Source organism: Lemur catta, chromosome 7 (assembly GCF_020740605.2).
Source record: "Lemur catta isolate mLemCat1 chromosome 7, mLemCat1.pri, whole genome shotgun sequence".
Classification (NCBI taxonomy): Eukaryota; Metazoa; Chordata; class Mammalia; order Primates; family Lemuridae; genus Lemur; species Lemur catta.
Window position 1 is genome coordinate 40077138 of NC_059134.1, and position 24455 is coordinate 40101592.

The following is a 24455-nucleotide window of genomic DNA, read 5'->3' on the forward strand; positions in this document are numbered from 1 at the left end:
AGATTTCAGAAAATTTTTTTCCAGTTTTTCTACCATCTGACCATTCCTTGTGAAAATTGACTCATAAACTTGCCAACTTCCAGGTCAAGGCTTCTGAATTTCCTTTATAGTAATTTCCTAATTGTGAGTGGGGTGGAGGGTGGCGGACATGGAGAGAAAGGGAGGGAGAGAGAGGAAGAGGGAGGAGGGAGGGAGGGAAGAGGGAGGCTAAAGTCACATGGAAAATTACTGAGCAGTTTGAAAATAATTTGTTGAAGAGAGAGCATGGAAGAAAATCAGGGTTGGGAGAGAGCAAAATCAACCTGGTTATATATTAGGTATTAAAAATAGAATTATAAATTTGGATCTTGTGGCTTTTTTGTTTATAAGTAAGATTTTAATAACATTAATGACTCTTCTTGGTAGTAAGAAAGGATTAAATATTGTATTAAATGTTGTCTTGTGGGAAAGGATTAAATGTTGCGTAATCTTACCTATTGATGTAGCCAGAGCTCAGAGGCAGACAGGGATCTAATGCATCTGAGTGGAAACAGGTTGGATTCCCTGTTGGTAACATTGCATTTGGCCCAGTAAGGGAAAATGTTTAATGTATTCCAGGGAATTTCTCTAGCAGTGAAATTCTCTTCTCCTCTCACATCTGAGAGTTGTATAACTTATTCTCCACTAAAGGTGTTTCCATGTGAAGGGAGAAAAACCTAATGATCAGTCTGGCTTTGCTCTCTTAGTTCTCCAACCCCCATTTTTGGAAGGTAGGCCTCTGGTGCTTTTGAGTTGCCCCACTTGTTTTGACCTCACTTTCTTCATTGAATCTGCATTTCTCTTTTCTTCCGTTGCTGACATACTGAGATGCAGTTCCTTTTGAGTAAAATCATCAAGTACTATTTCTACAATTGGCTTCTGTTTGTTTTAAAAGCCTAGGGTCACATTTGATCACTTTTTCCAATGTATCATATTCCTCTTTATTTCTGCGGCCACACACTAATCCAGGATTTTGCTATTTCTGTCCTAGATTATCATTTCATCTTTATCATATTCAGTTTTGTGCCCTTCTTGACTGTGCCATCTGCCTCCATCAAAGGCCTGCAGTGATTTTATTTTTTTACATGAATGGTCAAATTTAAAATTCTTGCTTTCTCTCCAATATTTTGTTATAAAACTGTCTGAATACACAGCCAGGTTTCTGCCATTAACATTTCAATCTACTGTACTTGTTTTTATCTCACATCCATCATCTGTCTATCCCTCTATCCATCCGTTAGGCAAGCTTACTTTTTGATGCATTTCAAAGTAAATTGCAGACACCAGTACTTTCCAACTAAATACTTGAGCATGCAAATCATTAACTAGAGCTAAATATTATACATAGTTTTCCTTTCAATATAAAATTTATATCTAATGAAATGCAGAAATCTTAAGTGTATATTCTGTGAGTTTAGAAAGTATAACCCAAATCCATATCAAGAACTTGTTATTACTCCACATTATTTTCCTCGTGCCCTTCTCAGTCCATACTCCCAGCTCACTCCCATAGCAGCCACTGTTTTGAGTTTTTCTTTTCCTACCATAGATTAGTTTTTCTATTGTAAAATTTCATATAATTGGACTCATACAATATGGACTCTCTTACTGAAGGCTTCTTTAGTATAATGTTTCAAAATCCTTACCCTTTTTTTGAAGATTTTCACTAGAATACCCTAAATTTTCACTCCATTTTTATTTCTCAAGCCATCTCCTTTATTCTCTCAGGCAAACATTAAAGTTTTTTTTATTTTATTAATTTTCCCAAGTTGTACCAGACTCTTAGAATATTCCTGCTGTCTCCTCAGCCTTTATAAGTATTGAAAGAAAGGGAAAAGATTTGCTGCTTTCTTTAGAACAGTCAGATGCTTACTATTCTGTAGCTAAATCTAGAATTTAGTAATTTAAGAATCAGATAGAGAGACAGAGAAAAAGAGAGAGATCTGTGGTTCCCTGTGTGACATGCTGGCTCAAATATTAATCCCTTGTGTATTTTAAAGCAGAGGAACAAAGCACCATGTGAATAGGCTGTTGTGATAACAGACAGTGAAAACTTCTGTTCATACTTCTGTTAAGTGAATAATAAGTACAAATGCTTCTCGACTTACGATGGGGTTATATCCAGATAAATCTGTTATAAATTGAAAATATCATAATTTGAACCATCATAAATCAGACACTGTATTTCTTACATTTTAATAGTATTTTGCAAATCTATTTATGATACAGTTACCTTATTTCATAGTTGCAAACCTATAAGGTAGAAATTAATATTATGTTAATAATATGAATGATGAAACTAAGACTCAGAGGTTAGTATGGTGGTAGTGAATAAGGGAAGTACTTAGGATATGAAACCTGCATCCTCACCCGACACCACAATTGTGTATTTTACTTTTGATTCCCCTTTTTTTAGCTAATTGCAGCTTCAGGTAATTTGTTTTTCTTCTTTCAAAAAAGGGACTTCTAGGTTATATTTTCTGGGACCTGAATATCTGAGAATGACTTCCCATTGCCATTAAACGCATTATAGAAGCATTTTCCTTCACAGCTCTGTTGACATTTTGTTATTATCTTCTAGAATATGATATTATAGATAAATCTGAAGTTAGCCAGATCTTGCTTCCTTTGAAGGTAATTTCTCTTCATTTTTTTCCAGCCTGTATTCTTATAGTTCGTTTTTCAATTCTTGTAGTTCAAAAAAATTTGCCAAGGTGCACCTAGAGATATGTCTCTGTTCATTGATTTTGTGTAGAACATTGTAAACTAGAAAATATTTATCCTGTTCAAAAGTATATTCTTCAGTTATATATTGGATTTTTGCTTATATTGTTTTGATTTTTTTCTTTTTGAAAATAGAATTATTTTCTTGTTTTTTTATTATTTTTCCTAACGATTTTATCTTTGTTCTTTTTCTTCAAATTCTCACAGCACTTTTCATGTTTGCCTTTAACTTTAATGCTGTTTTCTGAATAATCGATTCAGTTCTTTACTAACTCCGTACAGATTTTATTTCTGCTATTACATTTTAAAAATTTCTCATAATCATTCCTTATCTCACCCATTTTTCTTATCTCAGTGTATCTCCCCTTGTGGCTCTCTGTTCCTGTTTCTTAGGAAATATGGCGTATTTTCTTTGGCATATGCCAAGTACCTTATACATGCTTCTACTAATGTCTGTAGGGAATTATTTTCAGAAGACTGTGTTCTTTTTTTTAAGCTTTAGGCTGATATTTCTTTGTCAAATAATCTTTTTTCTAGGCCCTATATTTTCTCTTCTGTTTGATTAAGGATAGATGTGTTCAGAACCAGTGTTTGTCAACAAACACAGGGTCTGGATTGCCCTTGTCCCTGCTCTGTTCACTTGGGTGCTACTTGGAGTTATTTTTCATATCTTCAGCTGTAGTGTGAGTTGTTTATATATAACCTCTAGTGCATGCATATTGTTAAAAGTTTGTCATCTAATACAGCTCTGCTGGACAAAGATGGGATCTTGCATTGCTTCTATTCATTGCCTTACTCTTTGACATTCTGGTCAGAGAGAATATAAGAAAGCCCATGGTGCTACTTGCATGAGTTTTCTGACCTCTTTTCTCATTTTATAAAGCTTTACTTATGAGGATTATACCTCCCATGTTACTGTTAGCCTTTGCCAGAACTACCCTCCTCTCTTCTATATACGACACACATATTTTCTGGGGGTACAAGTTCCTTCTGAATATGGAAATACAGAAAGAGAGGAGGTTGTGGGGAATAGTACTATAGCAGCCACAAGGAGGTATACCTGTGCAATACAGGAACTACAGCTCCGCTTTGTAAGTGACATAATCTTTCTATTTCTGGGTAAGGCAGACTGGGGGAAGGATAAAGCATATTCCTATGGGATCTTTCACATGTGCACCATTGTTTGATTTTTTTCAGTGTACTGTGTGCCAATTATTATTTGTATTTTTTTATCTAATTCTCTTGCTTTCATAATTAGTAGAAATTATTAGCAGATTCTGGCAATCAGTTACTCTGAATTTTTATTATTACTAATAGTCAACACTTATTAAGTACATCTTATGTGCCAACACTGATATAAATACTTTAAATGTGTTAACTCATTTAATTTTTATAACCCTATAGTGTGATACTATAATTATTATCATTTTATAGTTGGGGAAATTGAGGCTTAGAGAAGTTGAACACCTTGTCTAAGCATACTTAGCTGGTTTGTGGCACAGTCAGGATTGAACCCAGGAAGTCTGTATTTTTGCATATTGCAAGTTTTTATCTTGTTACCCCCCCCCCATCTTCATAGGTTCGTCCTCCCTCTTTACCTCTCTTCCTTCCTTCTTTCCCTTCTTTTATGACTACACAAAAGACTGGCAAGTATATAGCATTAAAAAAAGATGACCTTTACAGTTAATTTGTTCTTTGTAGTTCTTAGTTATTGGCCTTAAATGAGCATTGGACTGGGGCAATAATGTCTGTCTCTTTTGTCTAATACTCTCTAAGCCACTTTCTTAAACTAGGGCATGACTTGATCATCAGGAAGAGTCAGATTCATTTGATTTGCACTGCCCAGTACAGGGGCCCCTGGACATGTGGCTATCGAGCACTTGAAATATGGCTGGTCTGAGTTGAGATGTGCTTTATGTATAAAATACACCCCAGATACTGAAGGCTTAAGTATCAAAAAAAAAAAAGGTAATTAAAATCACTTTTGCCTGTTCCTACCTTTTTGAGTGTGACAATTAGAAAATTAAAACTTAACATACATGGCTCAGGTTATATTTCCATTGTGTATTTAGAAGTGTATAAGGTATGGTGTCTCTTCTCTAGGAGTCTGGTAGCAAAAAGGACTGAAAGGCAGTTAGTGAGGTGTGGTAAATGTGAGATAGGAACTCACGCAGAGGAGACATCTAAACCCGTTTTGAAGCCCTGCAAAAGGTGAGCTTTAAGGCAATGGTAGTATCTTGTCTTTTCTTCTTTTTTACCTTTTTTTTTTTTTTGAGGTCTGTAAGTCTGCTCTTTAGAAGAAAGGAAATAAAGATCAAAAGCTGATTAAAAAATGGTTTGAAAATCTTTTTTCTAGTAGTATTGGTTCATAGTATAATGAAACCGATCAAGGTTGAAGAAGGCCTAAATCTGCTCACAGAGGCCACTGCTCTTTGTCCTGTCCCCAAACACTGGTTTAGACAACCAGATGTATGGTAGTGTCATTTGCTAAGTATGGAACACAGATCAGCTTTACTTCTATTAAGTTCAAGATACCTGTGGTACATCCAGATGGGGATTGACATGAGGCAGTTGAATGTATGGAACTAGAGCCTGAGAAAAATCTCTGCTGGCTATATAGATTGAAGTAAGTTTGTCATGGGTAGGTATGAAATCATCAGGAATTGAGTGAAGTGAGAAATGAATCTAGGACAAACCCCTGAGGAATAGTGACGGTGAGGAAAAATGAACAGGAACATAAAGGCCACCGACAAAGAGTGGCCACTGGCAGAGAGGGAGGAGGTTAGCCAAGATGGTGTGCTTTCAAGAAGCAGTAAGTATAGACAGTGTCAAATGTGGCTAAGAGATAAAAATAAAGACTGAGAAATGTCTATTGTCTTTAATAATGAAGAGTTATTGGGGAGAGAGTACATTCCCAGAAGGGGTTGGGTTAGGTGGCAAAGCCAGATTGCAGATGGTTGAGGAATTGATGGGATTGGAGAAGAAAACTTATTCTTTGGTAATGAAAGAGGGAGGAGAGAGGAATACTTTTGGTAGCTATCAGAGGATATATTTAGCATGTGATAACTTGGGGTGTGTGTTGTGTCTCTCAGTTGTAACTTCTTTAGAAAACTATGTTTCTATATCTGCATTCTTGGACTATAGTGCATCCTTCACAAGGTAACTACTCAGTGCCAGTTGTTATGATTTTAATTTAACCACCTCTTTAACACCTCTTTTTCAAGAAGATTATTTATTAACATCATTTCCAAATTCTCTAAACATTAGATCTACACGAGCACTTAATTTTATCCAAGTTTAAATGCACTTATGGCATGGCTTAATGGCAAGGGAATGGACTTTGGAATCCATCACAGTTATAATTCAGATTGAGACTTTGGCACTGTAGCTATGTGATCTTGAACAAATTAGTTACTACTTTTGGCCTCTTTTTCCTCATCTGCGAAATGAGGATGTAACACCTCCATTATTGTCAGGCTGTTGCAGGAGTCAGTGTGAAAAGTTGTAAAGCTTTTTGTGTACAAGTGTAAAGTGTTTGGATATGAGTTAGGCACTTAGTAAATGCTTTCTTGAAAAACAGTAGCTTCACGTGTTATACATGCCTGTATCAAAACAGCACAGGTACCCCATAAATATACACACCTATTATGTACCCATAATAATTAAAAATAAACAAATTAAAAATAAAAGTAGTGTATATGATATGGTGTCATAACATGAAATAAGAGCAAGCATACTCAGTTGAAATTTGAGTGAAAAATTCACCTTGGAATAAAAAAATGTTTCTTTTCTTGTCCTCTCCCCCCCAATCCAGGTCCTGAGGGAGTCTAACAAATTAGCAGAAATGGAAGAACCACCCTTGCTTCCAGGAGAAAATATTAAAGACATGGGTCTGTAATGGCATTTTTTGTCTAATTTCCTTCTCCTTTCTGACTGTGCAGACTGTTGAGTACTCTCAGCATACAGAGAACAAACTGGCTGTCGGAGGTGCCTCCTGTCTGGCGGCGCTCATTGCCTGCAGCCTCCCCAGCCTCTCAGTGTGTTCTGCAAGCCAGGGCCTACACCTGTTGGTAGTGTTTGTGTTTGGACTATTGGGAAACATGCAAATTGAATTATACTCTGCTGCTTCTCTTCCAAAAACCTTCTAAAAAAGTTTGTTTTGCTTTCTTTGAAAGTAGATGGCTTTTTTTTAACTGTTGCTGAATTCTGACTAGGGAAATTTTATTGTTTTCAGTTCCTGTATTCATATACTGGATTGCCTAGATAAAAACACTGAATTGTCACTTTTTTTTTTTTTTTTTTGAGACAGAGTCTCGCTTTGTTGCTCGGGCTAGAGTGAGTGCCGTGGCATCGGCCTAGCTCACAGCAACCTCAAACTCCTGGGCTTAAGCGATCCTACTACCTCAGCCTCCCTGGTTGCTGGGACTACAGGCATGCGCCACCATGCCCGGCTAATTTTTTCTATATATATTTTAGTTGGCCAGATAATTTCTTTCTATTTTTAGTAGAGACGGGGTCTCGCTCTTGCTCAGGCTGGTCTCGAACTCCTGAGTTCAAATGATCCGCCCGCCTCGGCCTCCCAGAGTGCTAGGATTACAGGCGTGAGCCACCGAGCCCGGCCTGAATTGTCACTTTATACAAGTAGTTTGTCTTAAAACATGTTTTCTATTGTTTGCCTCCTTTATGTTTTTCTTCTCTGAATAAGCTTGGGTCAATTTTGGTGTGAAATTTTTCATCCTAGTTGCATCTATTCGTATGTAGATGCCTTTCTCTGTCCAGCCTAATTAACTTAAAATATGGACTGGAAACTGAAAATGAGCATATAAGGTGTGTTTTTGTCCTTATGCTTTTGCTTTGTTTCATCTGTGTAATAGCAAATACTCAGATTTTGAGAAGTAAAGTAATATGTTAGGAGAATGAAGTAAATGATTTCTTAAAGTAGATGTCATCTTTCATTTTATTAGCAATCATAGTTTTTTTTAAAGAATTTTAAAAATGCTTAATTTTCCTTGTCTAGGTGTCTTTCCTTGTGTGAAAGTAAACAAGCCAAAGGGGGACCTACCCTCTAAATGGGTTATTATTACCTACTAAATTTAGCTTCTTAGCACTTAGCATGGTATTTGTCTCTTCTTGCTCTTGACTCTTGATTGAGTAGCCGATCTTTTTTTTCTCCAATCAGCCTTTTCTATACACTAAGCTCTTGATCTGCTGAACTATTTACTGAGTTATATATATATTTTCAGTATTGGCTATTATATAATGTTAATAGTTATCATTATAGGGTACTTACTGTCCCAGTCATTTTCAGAGTAATATTCTGAGAAAGATACTAGCCTCATTTTGTAGATAAGGAAACTAAGGCATAGGGAGATGACCTAGCTAATAAAGTTTACATCCAGCATTGTGATAATTTCTTTTTTCCTGTTCTGAACCTAATGCCCATGCTGCTTCCCCTATGATATATGGCCTTATTAAAGACTTTTGGGCAACCACTCAGTCTCATTTGTTGGTTCCTCTTCCTTTAAAATCAACATTCCCTAGGACTTCACCCTGACCCATTTCCCTTTTCCCTCCTATATATTCTTTTAGTTGTTCATATCTAAATTAGTAACTTCACCTACCATATATCAGGTGATGACTCCAAAGTTTGTATTTCTAGTCTAGACCTTGGTCCTAATACATGTAAACAAATGCCTCTGTCTTAGATGTATGCCCTTGGCTATCCCATAGGAACCTTATATCCAACATGTTCAAAAGCTGAAATCATCATCTTTAACTCCAAACTTAGTCTTTTTCTAGCATTCTCTCCCGCAGTTGACATCAATACCAGCTGTCCATATACTCAAAATTAGAATTCTGGTTGTCATCCTAGACTGCTCTTTTTTTTTGAACTCTTAACACCCAATCAATTACCAGATCTGAAGGAGTCAATCTCTAAGAATTTCACAAATTTATCTTTTCTTTATTTTTATGAGCACTTGGTATAATATTTATGTATATAAAATATTTATGTATATTAAGGGAGATCTAGGCTTGAGGTCCATGTTTGGGAATAATCAGCACATGGATAGTAGTGGAAAATAGGAGGGGGAAAATAACTAAGAGAGTGTATGGTGTGAGAAGAACACCAAGAACATAGCTTTGGTAAACACTAACATCTTATATGGGAAAAGAGGAACGACGGAGGGAAATTAAAGAATGGAGAGAGTATGGTACAAGATAAATTGGAGAGAGCCAGACTAGGCACTTTGTACTTATCTTTGTTGGATTATGTACTTTATTTCCCCACTTCTGTATCTTGGATTGGGTTCTTCTTTTGCATTAAGTACTTTGTCACCATCTTTACCCATGTAAAGGATACCTGCCACTGGGGGACAATTCTGACGCCTATGTTCCTCGAGCACTTCTCTGATCCTATGGCTGAATGGACTTTCCCTTCTCTGTATTATTTAGAATACTTAGAATAATTAGACATGCATTTTTGTGTCTCTGCACAGATTGCGTACTCATGTATTACATTTATTTATATGTATTCATTATTTCTCCTTATAGATGTGTATTTTCAAAGTCATTTTGGCGTACCTCACAGAAAGTATTATGTGTTCTTCCTCTGATGTCAGTGAAAATTTGAGAGGATTAGTAAATCTAAGATCTTTTTATAACACTAGGTGGTGTTATTATTGCAAAATTTAGAGGAATACCAAATATGACTTAAAAAATTTAAAATCAGCTGTACATGATGATTATTGTGTAAAAAAATTAAATTTAATCGAAAAATGTCTAAGGTTAGAGTAAATTTGCATATATTCATTCATGTAAAAAAGACCTTGGATTTTTCAGTTGGCGTAATATAAATCTATGGTTTAGATTTTTTTTAAAAAAAAGTGAAAGTGATGTTAGGAATATCAACAGAATGCCTTAGGAAAGTAATAGTCTCAGAGTATCGTGGCCTGGCCACATTATGAGTAGAGGTATCCCCAGACTGCAGTAATTCAACTTTTAACACAGGAGAAAGATGTTAAATGGACTGTGCTGAGTTAGCGGCTTAGCTTTGCCATAGGAGAGTAGGAAGCATGATGTGGTAGAGAGAGTCTTAGGGGAACTGGATTCAAGTCTTAATCATAGCAGTTACTGGTTCTGAAACACTGGGCAATTTATTTCACTTTTCTGAGCTCTGATATTCTCATCTAAAAATTGTAGATAGTTATATTCCCATATTTAGGAGTTGTTAAGAAGGTTAAATAAGGTACTCAGGTGAAAAGTAATTTAAAATTCTAAAGTGCTATATCACTAATGCTAGTTGTTGTTACTGTCATTTATTCTGGTAAGGTTCCTGGTTACTCATAGTCTCCCATCTACTTGCTGTAAACCTGCTGAGTATAACTTTTCTCTTTAGAGTGACTTAGCCTGAGAAGAGATGAGAGAGGGAACAGAACAGAGTAATGATAATAATAGTTACACAGGTATAAACCCTTGTATTTGTATAGTACTTTCAATTTTAGAAGCACTTTTATGTGTATTATGATTTTAGAATAAAAGGGAAGGTATAACAAAGGAAGCTTTGGACCAAGGGTGACATATCCTCTAGTGGGATATAGAAGAATAAGACTGATTTTTCTTGCAGGAATAAGAAAACTGGCTCTGGAAGGAATCCAGAAATCTGTTTAATAACATTGAGTAAAGCTTTCCTAGGTGAGGTACAGATTCATAAGGGAAAAAAAAAGGTGTGCAAGGCAAGTTTGTGTATCTTTATATAATGATGGTTTTATTTAATTTTAAAAGCTTCCCTCTAAATGAAACATGCATTAGAAACAATGATTTAAAAAATGTAGCTCATACTTGAGCATTCCTAAAGGAACCATTTTGAAGGTTAGAAATGATTGTCAAAAGATCAGCCTCAAAGCAAATTCCATACAAAGCAGTCAGTCCTTCAAAGTGATGACTAAGAAGCAAGTCAGGAAGTTGCAATACCCTATTAAACATATTTCATGGCCCTAAGTTTTCCCATAAGCCCCTGGAAAGGATCTTAGAAAGTTGTTGCTCCGCAAAACTGCAGCTCACTTCCTGAAGATGTTCCTTTATTTGCTGATTTGCTGTGGTAATCACATAGCAGGAATTCATGAATATTTTAAGATATAAAAACCTTGTATTAGGAATTATGAACTCTGCCATTTTCAATAATATTTTGAGCTAATGATTGCTGAGTTGTCCTGCTTAATCAATTAATGTATATATTTTATAAACCAAAATGTCATAAAGATTCATTTATCATTTAATAAAACATTACTTGGAATTATTTCTTTACAAAGTTGGACATACGTTGCTTGGTCAGGAATATAATATCTTCTTGTACTATTATTTTTCTAAGAAATTATATTCCATGTACATTTCATTTCACCTATAATATTTTCTCTAGAAATATAATCAGATCAGGAGTTTCTGGTATTATGTTTTAGGTATTGCATTTTTAGAAGAATGTTGATAAACTGGACTGTGGCCAGACAAGATCAAGAGATTGGTGAGGTCATCTGGAAACTGATGAGATAGATGAATAGTGACTGTGCCCTGACAGGTTTACTGTTGTTGCCACCATTGCCAGCACCTGTCTACTCCAGTACTCCAACCACCACACCTATTTGATCCACCCGGGATAGTAGCTATCTCTTTTACTTTCTATTCTGTCTCAGGGGAAGAGATGTCCCGCCACATCTTCAGTCCTTCTCATTTAATTCTATATTCCTTCCCCAGATTAGCACAGGGTTGGAAGCTTGGATTAGACTTCGGAGGTCTCTTGGAATCATGGATTCTGTGATTTTTGAGCATAAATTAGACTAGCAATTAGAATAAGTTTATAAGATGAGAAAGCAGTTTTTAATAGCTCACAAAAGGTAAACTGTGGACTTTTTGCCTTTTCAGCCAAAGATGTAACTTATATATGTCCATTCACTGGTGCTATACGAGGAACTCTGACTGTCACGAATTATAGATTATATTTCAAAAGCATGGAACGGGTAAGACTTGGATTGGATTTTTGTATGTAAACGTGTGTTGTTTGCAGCCAGTTTTGTTCATTTTTGATCATTTCTAGTTAAAGAATTTCTGATTGAGATTTTTATCAGCTAAAATTGTACAGTATTAACTGCTCAGTTTTAATTATTTTTTCTTTCCTTCCTTTAGGACCCCCCATTTGTTTTAGATGCTTCTCTTGGTGTGATAAGTAGAGTAGAAAAAATTGGTGGTGCTTCTAGTCGAGGTGAAAATTCTTATGGACTAGAAACTGTGTGCAAGGTAAATGTTTTAATATGTACGTGATTTTCTTTGGTTTGTAAGGCTTTGTGTTAAACAGAGCTTGTGTTTAGAAACTTGTTTCCAAAATATCAAATGGATTTCAGTGCTGTTCAAATAGAAGAAAAGAAAAGTTAGCAATAATAGAAAAGGTGATTCATGAATTAGACTTAATTCTTTTGAATTGATTCATGAATTAGACCCAGTTCAGTCTACATATTTTGATATGCTCACAAATTTATAGGAACTTATTTTTATAATAACCACCTTTAAGGTACATAGTACTTTACAGGATATAGAGTACTTTCACATTCATTATTTCACTTTGAGCTTCACTTATGATTCTGTGAGGTAGGCACAAAAGACATTATTAACTTTAATTTACAAATTAGAAACATTAGGTTCTGAGCAGTTAAGGCAAAGTACTTTGCCAATACGTATATGTTCATCATTGCCTATCTTTTTCTATTTCTAGTTCTTATAATTTTTCTACTTCTGAAACAATGATGGGAAAAACTTGATATTATAGACCTTCCCTACTTTTTTTTACCTACTGGCATTCTTTAATTGAAACTTAGATTTTTACTATTAAGTCATAGATATTTAATGCCGTCTACCACTTCTCCAGGTGACAGTTCTCATTGTTATGGCCTAATTAATACCCGCATGCATCTCAGTTCTAGATTACATTGCTCTTTTGCTGTTCTGCCAGTGCCAAAAGTAAAAGAAACAGCACATGTATAATTCAAGATACTTTCCTGTGCTAATCTTAGAAGTTTTGTGAATCTAGTATTAAAGCTAATTACTTAGTAATTATTTTTATGTTTTTCCCATTATAGTCAGAAGGGCTCTGTGAGTGTAATCGCTGTCAATCATGTGTAACCATGTGTGAAACACAGTGTCTCCTGATTACTTTTCTGTAGTCTAATAGTAAATAGAACGTAGAATATAAGAGATTGTGAAAGAGGATGATTTTGAAATCTTGATCATTTTAAATATAAGTTTTCCATGGAACAAGACTATTATCAATAAACCCAAACATTTGTAGGGCCCCTTCTGTGGTACTTTCAGAGAACTCTGTGGTTAACAGAGTGATTCTGAATATCTCTACTAGTTGTAAAGATACTTACTGAGGGAAAACAAAATGATAACAGCTTAGGTTCCTGTACATGTTTACTTTAAAAGAAGGAAAGGATATCATTCTAGTTTTGGATCAGATTTGTAATACACTGTTTTACTTACTCATGTACCATAGGTGCATCGTAGTGAAGTGTCTTTGAGTTCAGTTTTATAGAACGAGGCATAATAAAGCTATTTTGAATTCTGCCTAGGTTAAAACATATAAATAAAATAGATAGTCTTGAAATTATTCTTAATCCCCAATTTTTTTCTGAGTGCTGTTAGGATATCAGTAAACTAGAGCATGAATATCTGCATTCAGCCTGAGCATAGAAAACTGCTTGAGAACAAATAATGGAAGGGAACCTTGGTCTGTAAACCTGACTGTTAGAGCCTGGATGATATCAGCCAAACCGTTCAGAGTCAATGTGTTGGTAGATGATGGAAATACTTGGATGTGAAGTGAAGGAAGGCCTTTAGGCAGAGTTTGGTTCTATTCTAGCAGCAGGGGACTTACGAAGAGAAGGTCCAATGGAAATGAGTCTTGGCAAGGGATAGTAAATAGAAAAACAATAACCAGACATAATTGAAATGAAGATACATATGAAATGTAATAACAGCTGAGGAGGTTTTATTAATAGGGAAATTCATGACAGAAAATAGGCTTTGACAGGGAAAGGACATATGCTGATAGTGTGTATCAGTCATGATACTGAGCTTAAGATGTGATATCTCTAATCTCTAGTGCTTACAACAAACGCTACCTCTTTCACTGGCCTATCTTGAGTCCTTAGGCATAGGTAAGTTTTCTGCCCTCTGAATTCTGCCTTCTATTAGAGTACCTTGTGCTTCTTTTTATTTCTCTAAATAATTATACAATATATATTATATACTATATATATAGTTATATATATAGTATATAATAATTATTCTGTCTCCAGGAGCTGTTGTCTGATTTGTTTCCCACATTCATAGATCTTAACATTTTACAAAATAGTTCCAAGTAACCTTATTTATTAATTAAATAAAAAGTGAACAAATAATTATTAACTTGGATCCTAAATCTTTTCTAGGATATTAGGAATTTACGTTTTGCTCATAAACCTGAGGGGCGGACGAGAAGATCAATATTTGAGAATCTAATGAAATATGCATTTCCTGTCTCTAATAACCTGGTAAAATGTTTCTTTTCTTTGGAAAATCTGTATTATAATCATTGATGTAGTATAAAGAAACTTGTCTAGGCTATCTAAAGTCTCTTCGTTTACATCCCTGGTTTGACATTTAACCAGATGAATAGTGTAGGTTTGATCTAATCTCTTGAACCAGTTTCTTCAGGTATGAATAAGGAAGCTGGATTAGCTGATTTCTCAGGTCCATTCCAGCACTTATATTCTGTAATTATATGATCTGGCTTTCCAGGGTATTCCCATGATGAAAAGCATTATGTGGTGGTCTTCATTAGGATTTGAAATCTCCTTTTTAATTGGGAGCTGACAGTTAAGACTGGCAATTTGGGAATGAAGGGTAGGCAAATACTTATTTGCTACTATGTGCTATCACCAGTGTTAGGCTCCCTTATTTATATCATTTCACTTCCGTAGTTGCCCTATCATGGTAGGTATTATTTATCCCTGTTTTAGAGATTAAACCATTGTCCGGTAAACAGTTAACTCAAGGGCCCAGCTAGTAGGTAGTAGAATTTGGAATCAACACCGGTTTTCTGACTCCAGTTCAATTTTTTTATCATAGTTGTTTCTGCCATTACATCGATAAATATGATGACAAATTAATTTTTTTTGGTAAGCAGATTGCATGCCAAAAAATAACAACCTTACTCAGTGTGTTTTAGAAAATATAGCATAAACTTCATTGCTGCTTAACTGCTGGTATCTGTGATATCAAACCTGTTAATTATATCAGAAGATGTCTTTTTAAATGTAATCTTTCACTATTTGGAAGTAAACCTACAAAAGATACCAAAGATATCTGAAAGACATGATGATATGTTAGTATTTGATAAGTTTTGTTGGTAGGTGTCTATGCTTTTCTATATGTTTGAAAAATATGTAAAAAAACCCAATAAATTTTAAAATTATAAAATAAAAACTAAATATAAAAAGGGAAGCCAATATGCAGTATTCTTGCAGATAAGTAAATTAAAACTTTGGGTATGGTAAAGATACATTTCTCATTTCTTATTCATTACCTTCTGAAATGTCTTTTAAAGCTATTAACTTTGTTTACTTTTTTGTAGCCTCTTTTTGCTTTTGAATATAAAGAAGTATTCCCGGAAAATGGGTGGAAACTGTATGACCCTCTTTTAGAATATAGAAGGCAGGTATGTACTTCTTTTCTTTCAATTTTAGTACTTTATATCTTTTTCATTGCAAAGAAAACTTCTTGGGTAGAAGTAAACAGCTTTATATAGGTTTTTTGTTTGTTTGTTTTGAATGAATGCTAATCCTGATTGTTTGGCTACTTTTCATTTTCTTTGAACTGCTTTTCAGAATATGCCAGTGATCTTTTGTGAATCTTACCTAAGAGTTTACAAGTATATCAATTTGTTTCAAAAACGTTTAACAATTTTAAAGATAAAAATAAGATGATAAGTATATAAAAGTTTTAATGTTTTTATGTGCCATTTAACATTGTTCACTCAGATTTTTCTTTTTTGGGTATTTTATAATTTAATTCTGAAGAAAATTTCTTAATAATTCTACTGCTTATAACTTAGCTCCACATAAAATTTTGAAAGTCTTATAGCTTCACAGAGGACAAACTATACTTCCTATTATGTTGGGCTAAAGATAGCATTGATTTACTTTGGTTAGTAACCATAATGGGAATAACCCCTCTACATTTTGACATAAATTCATCACATCTTTTTTATTATTTTATATTCAGATCAAAACGTAACTCCTACTAATTTCTTAAGAAATTCCTTACCCTACTTGGATTCATTTTAATATGATATTTACTAATGCCTGCTTAGCCCTTTATTCTTTCTTTTTTCTGCTGAAGCCATTTGCTTTGTAATTCTTCATCAATGCTGCCAGCTTTTTGGAACAAACATCTCTCGTTTGTTTGGTATTTTTCATGCTCTAAGAGGGAAGGTACTACATCTTTTTTCTCAGTGTTCTATCCTCAGGATATAGCACAGGGTCTGGCACATAATTGACAGTAAATATCTGTTGAATGAATGAGAATGCATGAGTGAAGCTTAGGAGAATATTTTGTTTATAGTATGTGTTCTATAAATATTTGTTGACTAACAAGTCTCCTCCCTATATTGGTTTTATTTACTAAACTGTGTATATTGTACCTATATATGCCAGGCTTTTTCTTAAGCATTTCATAAATACTAATTCATTTGCTCTTCATAATAATTTTGTGGTGTATGTACTAATATTATCTACATAGCATATGAGTAAAGTGAGGCACAGGAACATCGAGTAGTTTGCCCAAAGTTACAGCTACTAAGTATGGGAATCAGGATTCGAATCCAGGAAGTCTGGCTCCAGAACCATGCTCTTCACCATTTACACATAGACTTTTTTCCAATATCAAAATCATTTTTTAAAAAATGGGTTTTTAGTGCTGAGGGATTATACTTCTTGTATAGAAAATTATCCATAGTAGCTATAATAAAGAGTCTAGCTGTTATGAAGAAATATGTATATTTTATTAACCAAATAATTGGAAGAATACAATTTTAAAATTAACTCTAATTGTAACTAAGGAGGATACTGTAACTCTAAGGACAACATCCAAAAATCATATTTACGTTTCATGGTAGTTTGGAATCTTACGAGTCTTAAGATAATGAGTGAATTGATAATAGGTTGATTTGGGTGGGCCTCATGGAGCAAAGGGGATAAAAATAAAAGCCTGAGCTCCCTTGGGTTGTAGTGTCTCATGATCAACCCCTACATATTTTAAGATCAGGTCCCAAAGTGCTAGATCTTCAAGGTAAGAGTGAACTGGAATTAAATCAGATCTTGACTAGACATGAAGCCTAGATTTATACAACTTGAATTTTCTGGTAAACTCAAGAAGAGGGAGAAGTGGGGGCAGAAATTTTCTATGAAGACATAAGCTGGAAGTATTCTCAAACTGATGAAAGATACCAATGTACAAATAGACAAGCTCAATTAATCTCAAGCAAGATGAGTGTAAAGAGGTTCACATTTAGATATACTACAGGGGGACTATGGAACATCAAGAACAAAGAGAAAATCTTAAAAGCAGCTAGAAAAAAATAGATCATCTACAAAAAAACAAAAATTAGACTGACGAGTTGTTTTTCAAAAGCAATAATGCAAACCAGAAGACAGTGTATTAATAATTTTATCTTTAGTGTGTTGAAATAAAACAACTGCCAATTGAGAATACTATGTCCACTGAATATATCCTTCAGAAATGAAGGCAAAATAAAAATATTTTTAGACAAACAAGACCAAAGAGTATTAACTACCACAGAAAATTCTAAAGGATATACATCAGGCAGAAGTCAGGTGACCCCAGATAGAAAATCAAAGACCAAAGAGTAAATGAAAAGTAGAGAGAATGGTAAGTATGTGATAAATCTAAATGTTGAGTATATAAAACAATATTTTCTGAAGTATAATATATATGAAATTAAAATACATGGTATCAATAACACATACTTCAGAGAGGGGTAAACAGTTATAGTGTTTAAAGGCTCTTGTCTGGAAGATAAGGAAAGATATTTATTAATACTAGAATTTAATAAGATTGTTATAATTTATAGTTCTAAATGCATGTGATAGAAAAGAAAGGAGTGAAGTTTAATGATCTTAAATATAAAGAAGTTAGAAAAAGGGGGTGGTGAGGATGGTGAGATGTTGATCAGAAGATACACAATTACAAATAGGAGAAATAAATTTCAAGTGATCTATTGTATGGCTAATGATGAAATAGTATATTCTTAAAAAAATTAAAGAGTGTGGATGTTATATGGTCTTACCACAAAAATAACTATGTGAGGTAATGCATTTATTAATTAGCTAGATTTAACCATTCCACAATGTATATGTACTTTAAAACATCATGTTGTACACAATAAAAACATGTTTTCTGTTAATTAAAAAAGTAGAAAAGTTGGAAAAAGAATACTGAAGTTAACCTAAAGAAAGAAGGAAGGAAATAATAAAGATAAGAGAAAATGTTAATTAAATAGAAAACCAATATACAATAAGGATCAACAGAGACAACAGTAGTTTCTCTGAAAATATCAATAACATTGTCAAACCTCTGGAGAGACTTAACAAGAAAACAAAGACGATTCTTAAGTAACCAGTATTAGAAATGGAAAGAAGGACATCCCTATACACTGTGCAGATGTTAAGGATAATATCAAGATATTAGAAGCAACTTTGTCAGTAAATTTTAAAATTTTGGTGAAATGAACAATTATTTAGAAAATACTTGCCAAAGACTAATTCAAGAAGAAATGGAGTACCTGTATGATTCTATATCCATTACATAAATTGAATCTGTGATCAAAAATCTTACCCCAAAATGACCCCATGCCCAGGTTTCAGGGATAAGTTCTACCAAACATTTAAGTAAGAAATAATTCAAATCATATATAAATCTTTAAGAAAATAGTAAAATAAATAAATAAATAAATAAAAAGAAGATTACCTTCCTTAGCTTATGAGTCTATACCTTGAATTGAAAACCCTATGAGGACAAAAAAAAGAAAAATGATAGACCAATTTCACTTATAAACATATATTTAGAACTTCTACATAAAATGTTAACAAATCAAATCCAGTAGTGTATAAAAAGGATAATACAATATGACCAGGGTGGGTTGGTCTAATATTAGAAAACCTATTAATATAATTCACCACATTAAGAGATTAAGGCAAAATTCAGTCTTGAAATCTATGTTTTAGTGTATCATTCTTCCTGTTTTTCCTCAGTAAACTACTTCCCAAAGAGTCCCTGTACTGCAGTACTTAAATTCTACCTAAAACAGTCTTTATTTTTAACTTTCCTTATGTCCACTTGCTTTCTTGAGAATTTAAGTTGACAAACGATTGTTTCTCATAATTATTAGATTTGATATCCAAATTATTCTAGAATTCAAATATGAAAATCCTCAAGCTGTGACTTTTGTGTTTAGATGTCAAACATTGCATTTTAATTATAACACTTCTAATTTACTGAGTTTTTTTTGTTTTAGAAGCCAGGGAGAATAAATAAAAAAAAACACTGCTAAGAGCTAAAGATATCAAAATGGTTTGAAGCTGAATTTGTTACTACACTTATATGTGGCAAGCGAAATTTTAAATTTCTCATTCAGTTACATTATACCATCAATTGGCAAAATAAATGGGAATCAACTAAAAATTAGGAGTATACAAGTAACATTTTAAGATTTATGCTAATCTAAAAAATTCAGTGTCAGAATAAGGTAATTAAGCAACCAGAAAAATCTATCAAGTGTCTTTAGAAATTATAAAAATAAGGATTATTCTTTGGGAATCTGGGCAGAAATTACTGTCTGTTCTAGCACCATTCAACATGAAACTTTGGAAAGCAGTTGAAGTAATTATTTCCAAAGAAAAGAAATAAATTATTATTAAAAGGGAAAGAGTTAAAGGGTAAATGAATAAGTATACCTATACAGAAAGAGAATTATGAGATAAGGAAATGTGGCAGTCAGAACATAGCATTGAACTCTACATTACATGATGGAGATGCTTTATGGTCTTTGACTGACTTAGATGAATTTGTTGGTTTTATTTTATTTTATTTTCTGCAGAGTTAGAAACTTTTATCTCTGAGTGAACTAAGCTAAGGTTTACTACAGAGGATACTATATTTTTAGTTAGAAGATTTAGTTTGTTCTTTTCTTGGATATATTTAAGGTTATTACAGAAGAAAATGAAGATGATCTCTTAAAATTTAAGACTAAAGATAAAGCATCAGAACATTTCTTTTTTTCCCTTTAAATAAAAAAAAAGGAAGTGCTAATACTTGTACTCTATATAAAATTTAAAAAATCCAAAAAGGTGTACTGAACTTTCCAGAACAACCCTGTCCCCCAGCCATCCCAGTTTCCCTCCCTTTGGGAAATAATGTTATTGGTTTCATATATACCCTCTCAAAGATACTATGCCTACAAAGATTGTGTTTGTATGTGTGTACATTTCTTTTTGAGCATGATTGCATACCATGTGCACTATACTGCACCTTTCTTTTCTCATTTAATGTGGAGATTGTACCATCTCAGAACATACAGACCTTTCTACATTTTTTAATTGAGATATAATTCACATACCATAAAATTCATTGTTTTACAGTATATAGTCCACTGGTTTTTAGCATATTCACAAGGTTTTGCAGTTGTCACCACACTAATTCCAGGACATTCAGAAGACTTGGTTTTGAATTTTAGTTCTAGCTCTCACTCTCACACTTAGGTGCATGCTCTTTACTGAATCATTTATGTCACAGTGCCTTTATTTTTTACTTGGTGATAAGTACTGCTTTATAGGATTGTTTGAAAGATTAATAACATATAGGAAACCACTTTGTAAACTATAAAATGTATTCAAATTATTATTATGTTTATTACATTGTAAAGCTCTGAAAACAAATTATGACTGATTAGCTTTATCATGGGCTGCCACTAAATCAAAAAATGAAAGCAACATTAATTCTACAGACCTATACATGATAGTGCTAATAGAAATTAGATTATATCTTCTTAAAAATGGGAAAAACTATTAATACTTTGTAACAGACCCCTTTGAGTTTGTTGTAAAGGAGAGTTTTTCTTTAATTTACTCTTGAAGTACAGTATGTTGTGATTATACAGAGGACCTGGAATTTGTGGATAAGGTCAAGAAAAATCAAGTCTTCAGTAAAAATCTGTATAAAGAAAATGAGCATGGTCTTCTGCAGAAATACCCAATCATAAGGTACATGCATTGCTGAACGAACTTGGAAAACATTCAAGTTCAGTTAAGGAAAACAGAATTTATCCTTAGAACTGGAATGAAAGTAACTAAGGAAAGTCATAATGCTATTAATTTGGTTGTAACTGGACTCTGACAAGTGGACATACTAATTAAGGGTAGTGATTTACATGGAGAGTAGAAAAATATATGCCAAAGATCAACAATTGTCAGAATATCTTTAGTACTGTCTACAAAGAGGGTATATGAGGACAAGCCAACTCCAGTTTTCTGCTTGAAAGGCAGTCCCTTTATTAGAGGTAGGTGTGTCAACTTATCTAAGAATGAGGAGGACAGTAGCCATTAAGGGACTTGAAGACAGTGGTTCTCATTCCTACCCCACCCTGCCACTTCCCTGAAGAAGGTGACATTCCCAGTGGAGCAGTGGTTCTCTTGGTAGTGATTTTTCAAGGATATGGGAAGGGCGTGGGAGAAAGATGGGAGTACCTTTCTGGGTTGAGGGATGGTACATTAGGATCTCAGATGTTTGCTTCTCAAGCAATCTGTCCCCTCTTACTTCTGATTTCATGTTTTCTAAGAAAACTTTAGAAACTAACTTTGCTTCTTATGGAAGCTTCATATGGTTCATTGATTTATTCATTCATATATTCATTCATGCGTTCACCAAATTCATACAGTACCTACAAAATACTAGTAGCTAAAATACGAAATGTAAAGGTACAGTTCTGGCCCTCAAAGAGTTTGTGTTTAATGGCAGGTTCAAACAAGTAGACTAACAATTACAACATATTATAATAAATACTCTTACAGAGCAAATACTCTAGTACGAGAACACGAAACCATCTGGGAACTGAAAGAAGTCTTACACAGGCTGGATTAGAGTGTACAGTGGCAAGGGAGAGGTCTGGAGAAAGCAGGATTGTGAAGTGCTTTGCTAAGTCTCGCAAAGGACTTTAGATGAAAAGCAGTATTTTAGGCAGAGGAATGACATGATCACTTTTGCATTTTAAAAGATTACTGTGGAGGCAGCGTAGAGAATGGATTATAGAGGGACAGGAGAGAATTGATAATGGCTTGGATTAGGGAAGTGGCAGTGAGAATTGAGAGAAGTGAGCAAACTTCTGGTACTTTTGGGGAAAAAAATAGGAATTGGTCATTGATTGGATGTAGGGGGTAAGGGAGAGGGAGGAGTTAAAGATGTTATTCAAGTTTATTGCTTAAGTACCACTTCTTTAAACTTGGCAATTCACTGTACCGTACTTTTTATTATAGTATGTGAATATTTTTTTAAAAATTTAATATTTAAATTAAAAACCTTAACATAAAAATAATTAAGCCTTTCTTTTACTTCTGGAAATGAGTAAGGATCTTATAGTTGCCCAGACTAACTAAAGTTGAGGAAAGCAAGATGGAGGGAGAGATGTGTACAACATAGGGAGCAAGTTGGGACCAGGCTAATTAAAAGGGGCAAATAGGATATAAGGCACCAATGAGGAAACCACACAGCCAGGGATAGATAGGAATACAATGGAGACTGTTTCCCACATGATTACTGGAAGGAAGTTTTCTCTCCTTTCTTAATTTTAATATTCTCCTGGATATTTGGCAACAGCTTGAGAAATACTTCTTTAAAGGAGAGTACATTCTGCTCTTTATTTGAGAGTTTTATAACAATTTATAGTGAACTAGGATAGTAAATTTTTCTTGAGGAATAATGTACACTGTACTTTAAAATAAAAAGGGTAGATTTGGAATGTACATGGAATTCTCTATTCTACCACGTCCTAATGTATAGCTTTGATCAAATTACAAACCACATGTGCCACAGTTTTTTAATAGAATGAAGTTAATAAAACCTGAATACAGGCTGGGTGTGGTAGTTCATGCCTGTAATCCTGGCACTTTGGGAGGCTGAGGTGGGAGGATCACTTGAACCCAGGAGTGTGAGACCAGCCTGGGTAATAGCAAGACCCTGTATCTACGAAGAATAAAAAAAAAATTAGCCAGGTGTTGGTGGTGCGTGCCTGTAGTCCCAGCTGCTCAGGAGGCTGAGGCAGGAGGATTATTTGAGTCCAGGAATTGGAGGTTGCAGTGAGCTATGATGATGCCACTGCGCTCTAGGCTGGGTTACAGAGCAAGACCCTGTCTCAAAAAAATAAAAAATCCTCTCGAAACCCTTGAATGCAATCATATGTATGTGTGTGTATGTATAAAGAGGCTGGCATAGTGCCTATGATGATATGAATTTTCAGGGATCATGACATTTAAAATAGATTTTCTTAAGTCCAACCATTTAATTTAATGGCTTTATTTTCTATACAATGGAGGATGGAAAATTTCAATTTTCTTTAATCCTCTACCTATGTGAAGTAGTACACTAATAAAATAGCAGATATTGAAGGAACACCTGAGAGCTTAATATCTGGTATAGTTTTAAAAAGTTAAGTCTTTCTCTTGCCTGTTGTCTGTCTCCACTTTGCCTTACATTACTCCCTTGCTTTTATGATATGTTTTAGATTAGCAATATCCCATTAGTACTACACTGCTGGGGTGAAAAATTCACTTTAGGTATGTAAGGGATAACTATGTATCTAGCATTCTAGTGGACACTTGGTGCCTGCCCTCTGAAATTTCTTTGCATAGATGAATGGCAGCAAAATTAATCAAACTGAATGAGACTGTGTTCTCTTTTAAGACAGGGAACATTTGCAGTCTTATTGTTCCCTTCCTTCCCCTGGATATGTTTACACAGACCCACACTCAACATTTAATGTATTAATAAATCTATTAACATAACATTGGGTGTCAAAATGAACCCAAATCCCAGCCTTGGAATGTCTAATCCTAAAAGCCTGGCCACCACAGGCAGACAATAACAATTCCAATACTTTAAGAAATATATTAATATAATGGAGGTAAGAGAGGTTGCATAGGATAGCTTCTGTCCTGGTGTCTTTTAATAGTTTAGTTAGATAATTTGTCTTATGTTTTATTTCACATGTAGGGAATTCCAAATGAAAGCTGGAGAATAACAAAGATAAACGAACGATATGAACTTAGTGATACATACCCTGCCCTCCTGGTTGTGCCAGCAAATATTCCTGATGAAGAATTAAAGAGAGTGGCATCCTTCAGATCAAGGGGTCGTATCCCAGTAAGTATGAAGCTTTGATGGAACTTTGCAAATGCTTTTATATTCTACCTAATGCTGAGATTAATGAATGGGAGAATGGATTCAGGATAAAAATAGCTACAGGGGATATTGGAGTTTGAGTTATTTAGTAAAATTAAAACTGGAGGAAAGACTTAGATTAAAGAGGTTTCTGGAGACTCTGACATGAGTATTAGATA

The 24455-nt window shown here is 34.2% G+C and overlaps 1 protein-coding gene across 3 annotated transcripts in view; it reads left to right on the plus strand.

The window, feature by feature from the left end:
• MTMR2 (myotubularin related protein 2) overlaps positions 1-24455 on the plus strand; it is a 105584-nt gene that overhangs the window by 58180 nt on the left and 22949 nt on the right. For all 3 annotated transcript variants that reach the window (XM_045556893.1, XM_045556895.1, XM_045556894.1), the window contains 6 exons: positions 6557-6632; positions 11659-11753; positions 11920-12030; positions 14220-14321; positions 15404-15487; positions 24109-24258. In XM_045556893.1, coding sequence (XP_045412849.1) covers positions 6557-6632; positions 11659-11753; positions 11920-12030; positions 14220-14321; positions 15404-15487; positions 24109-24258 — 618 coding nt within the window. The remainder of the gene's footprint in view (positions 1-6556; positions 6633-11658; positions 11754-11919; positions 12031-14219; positions 14322-15403; positions 15488-24108; positions 24259-24455) is intronic.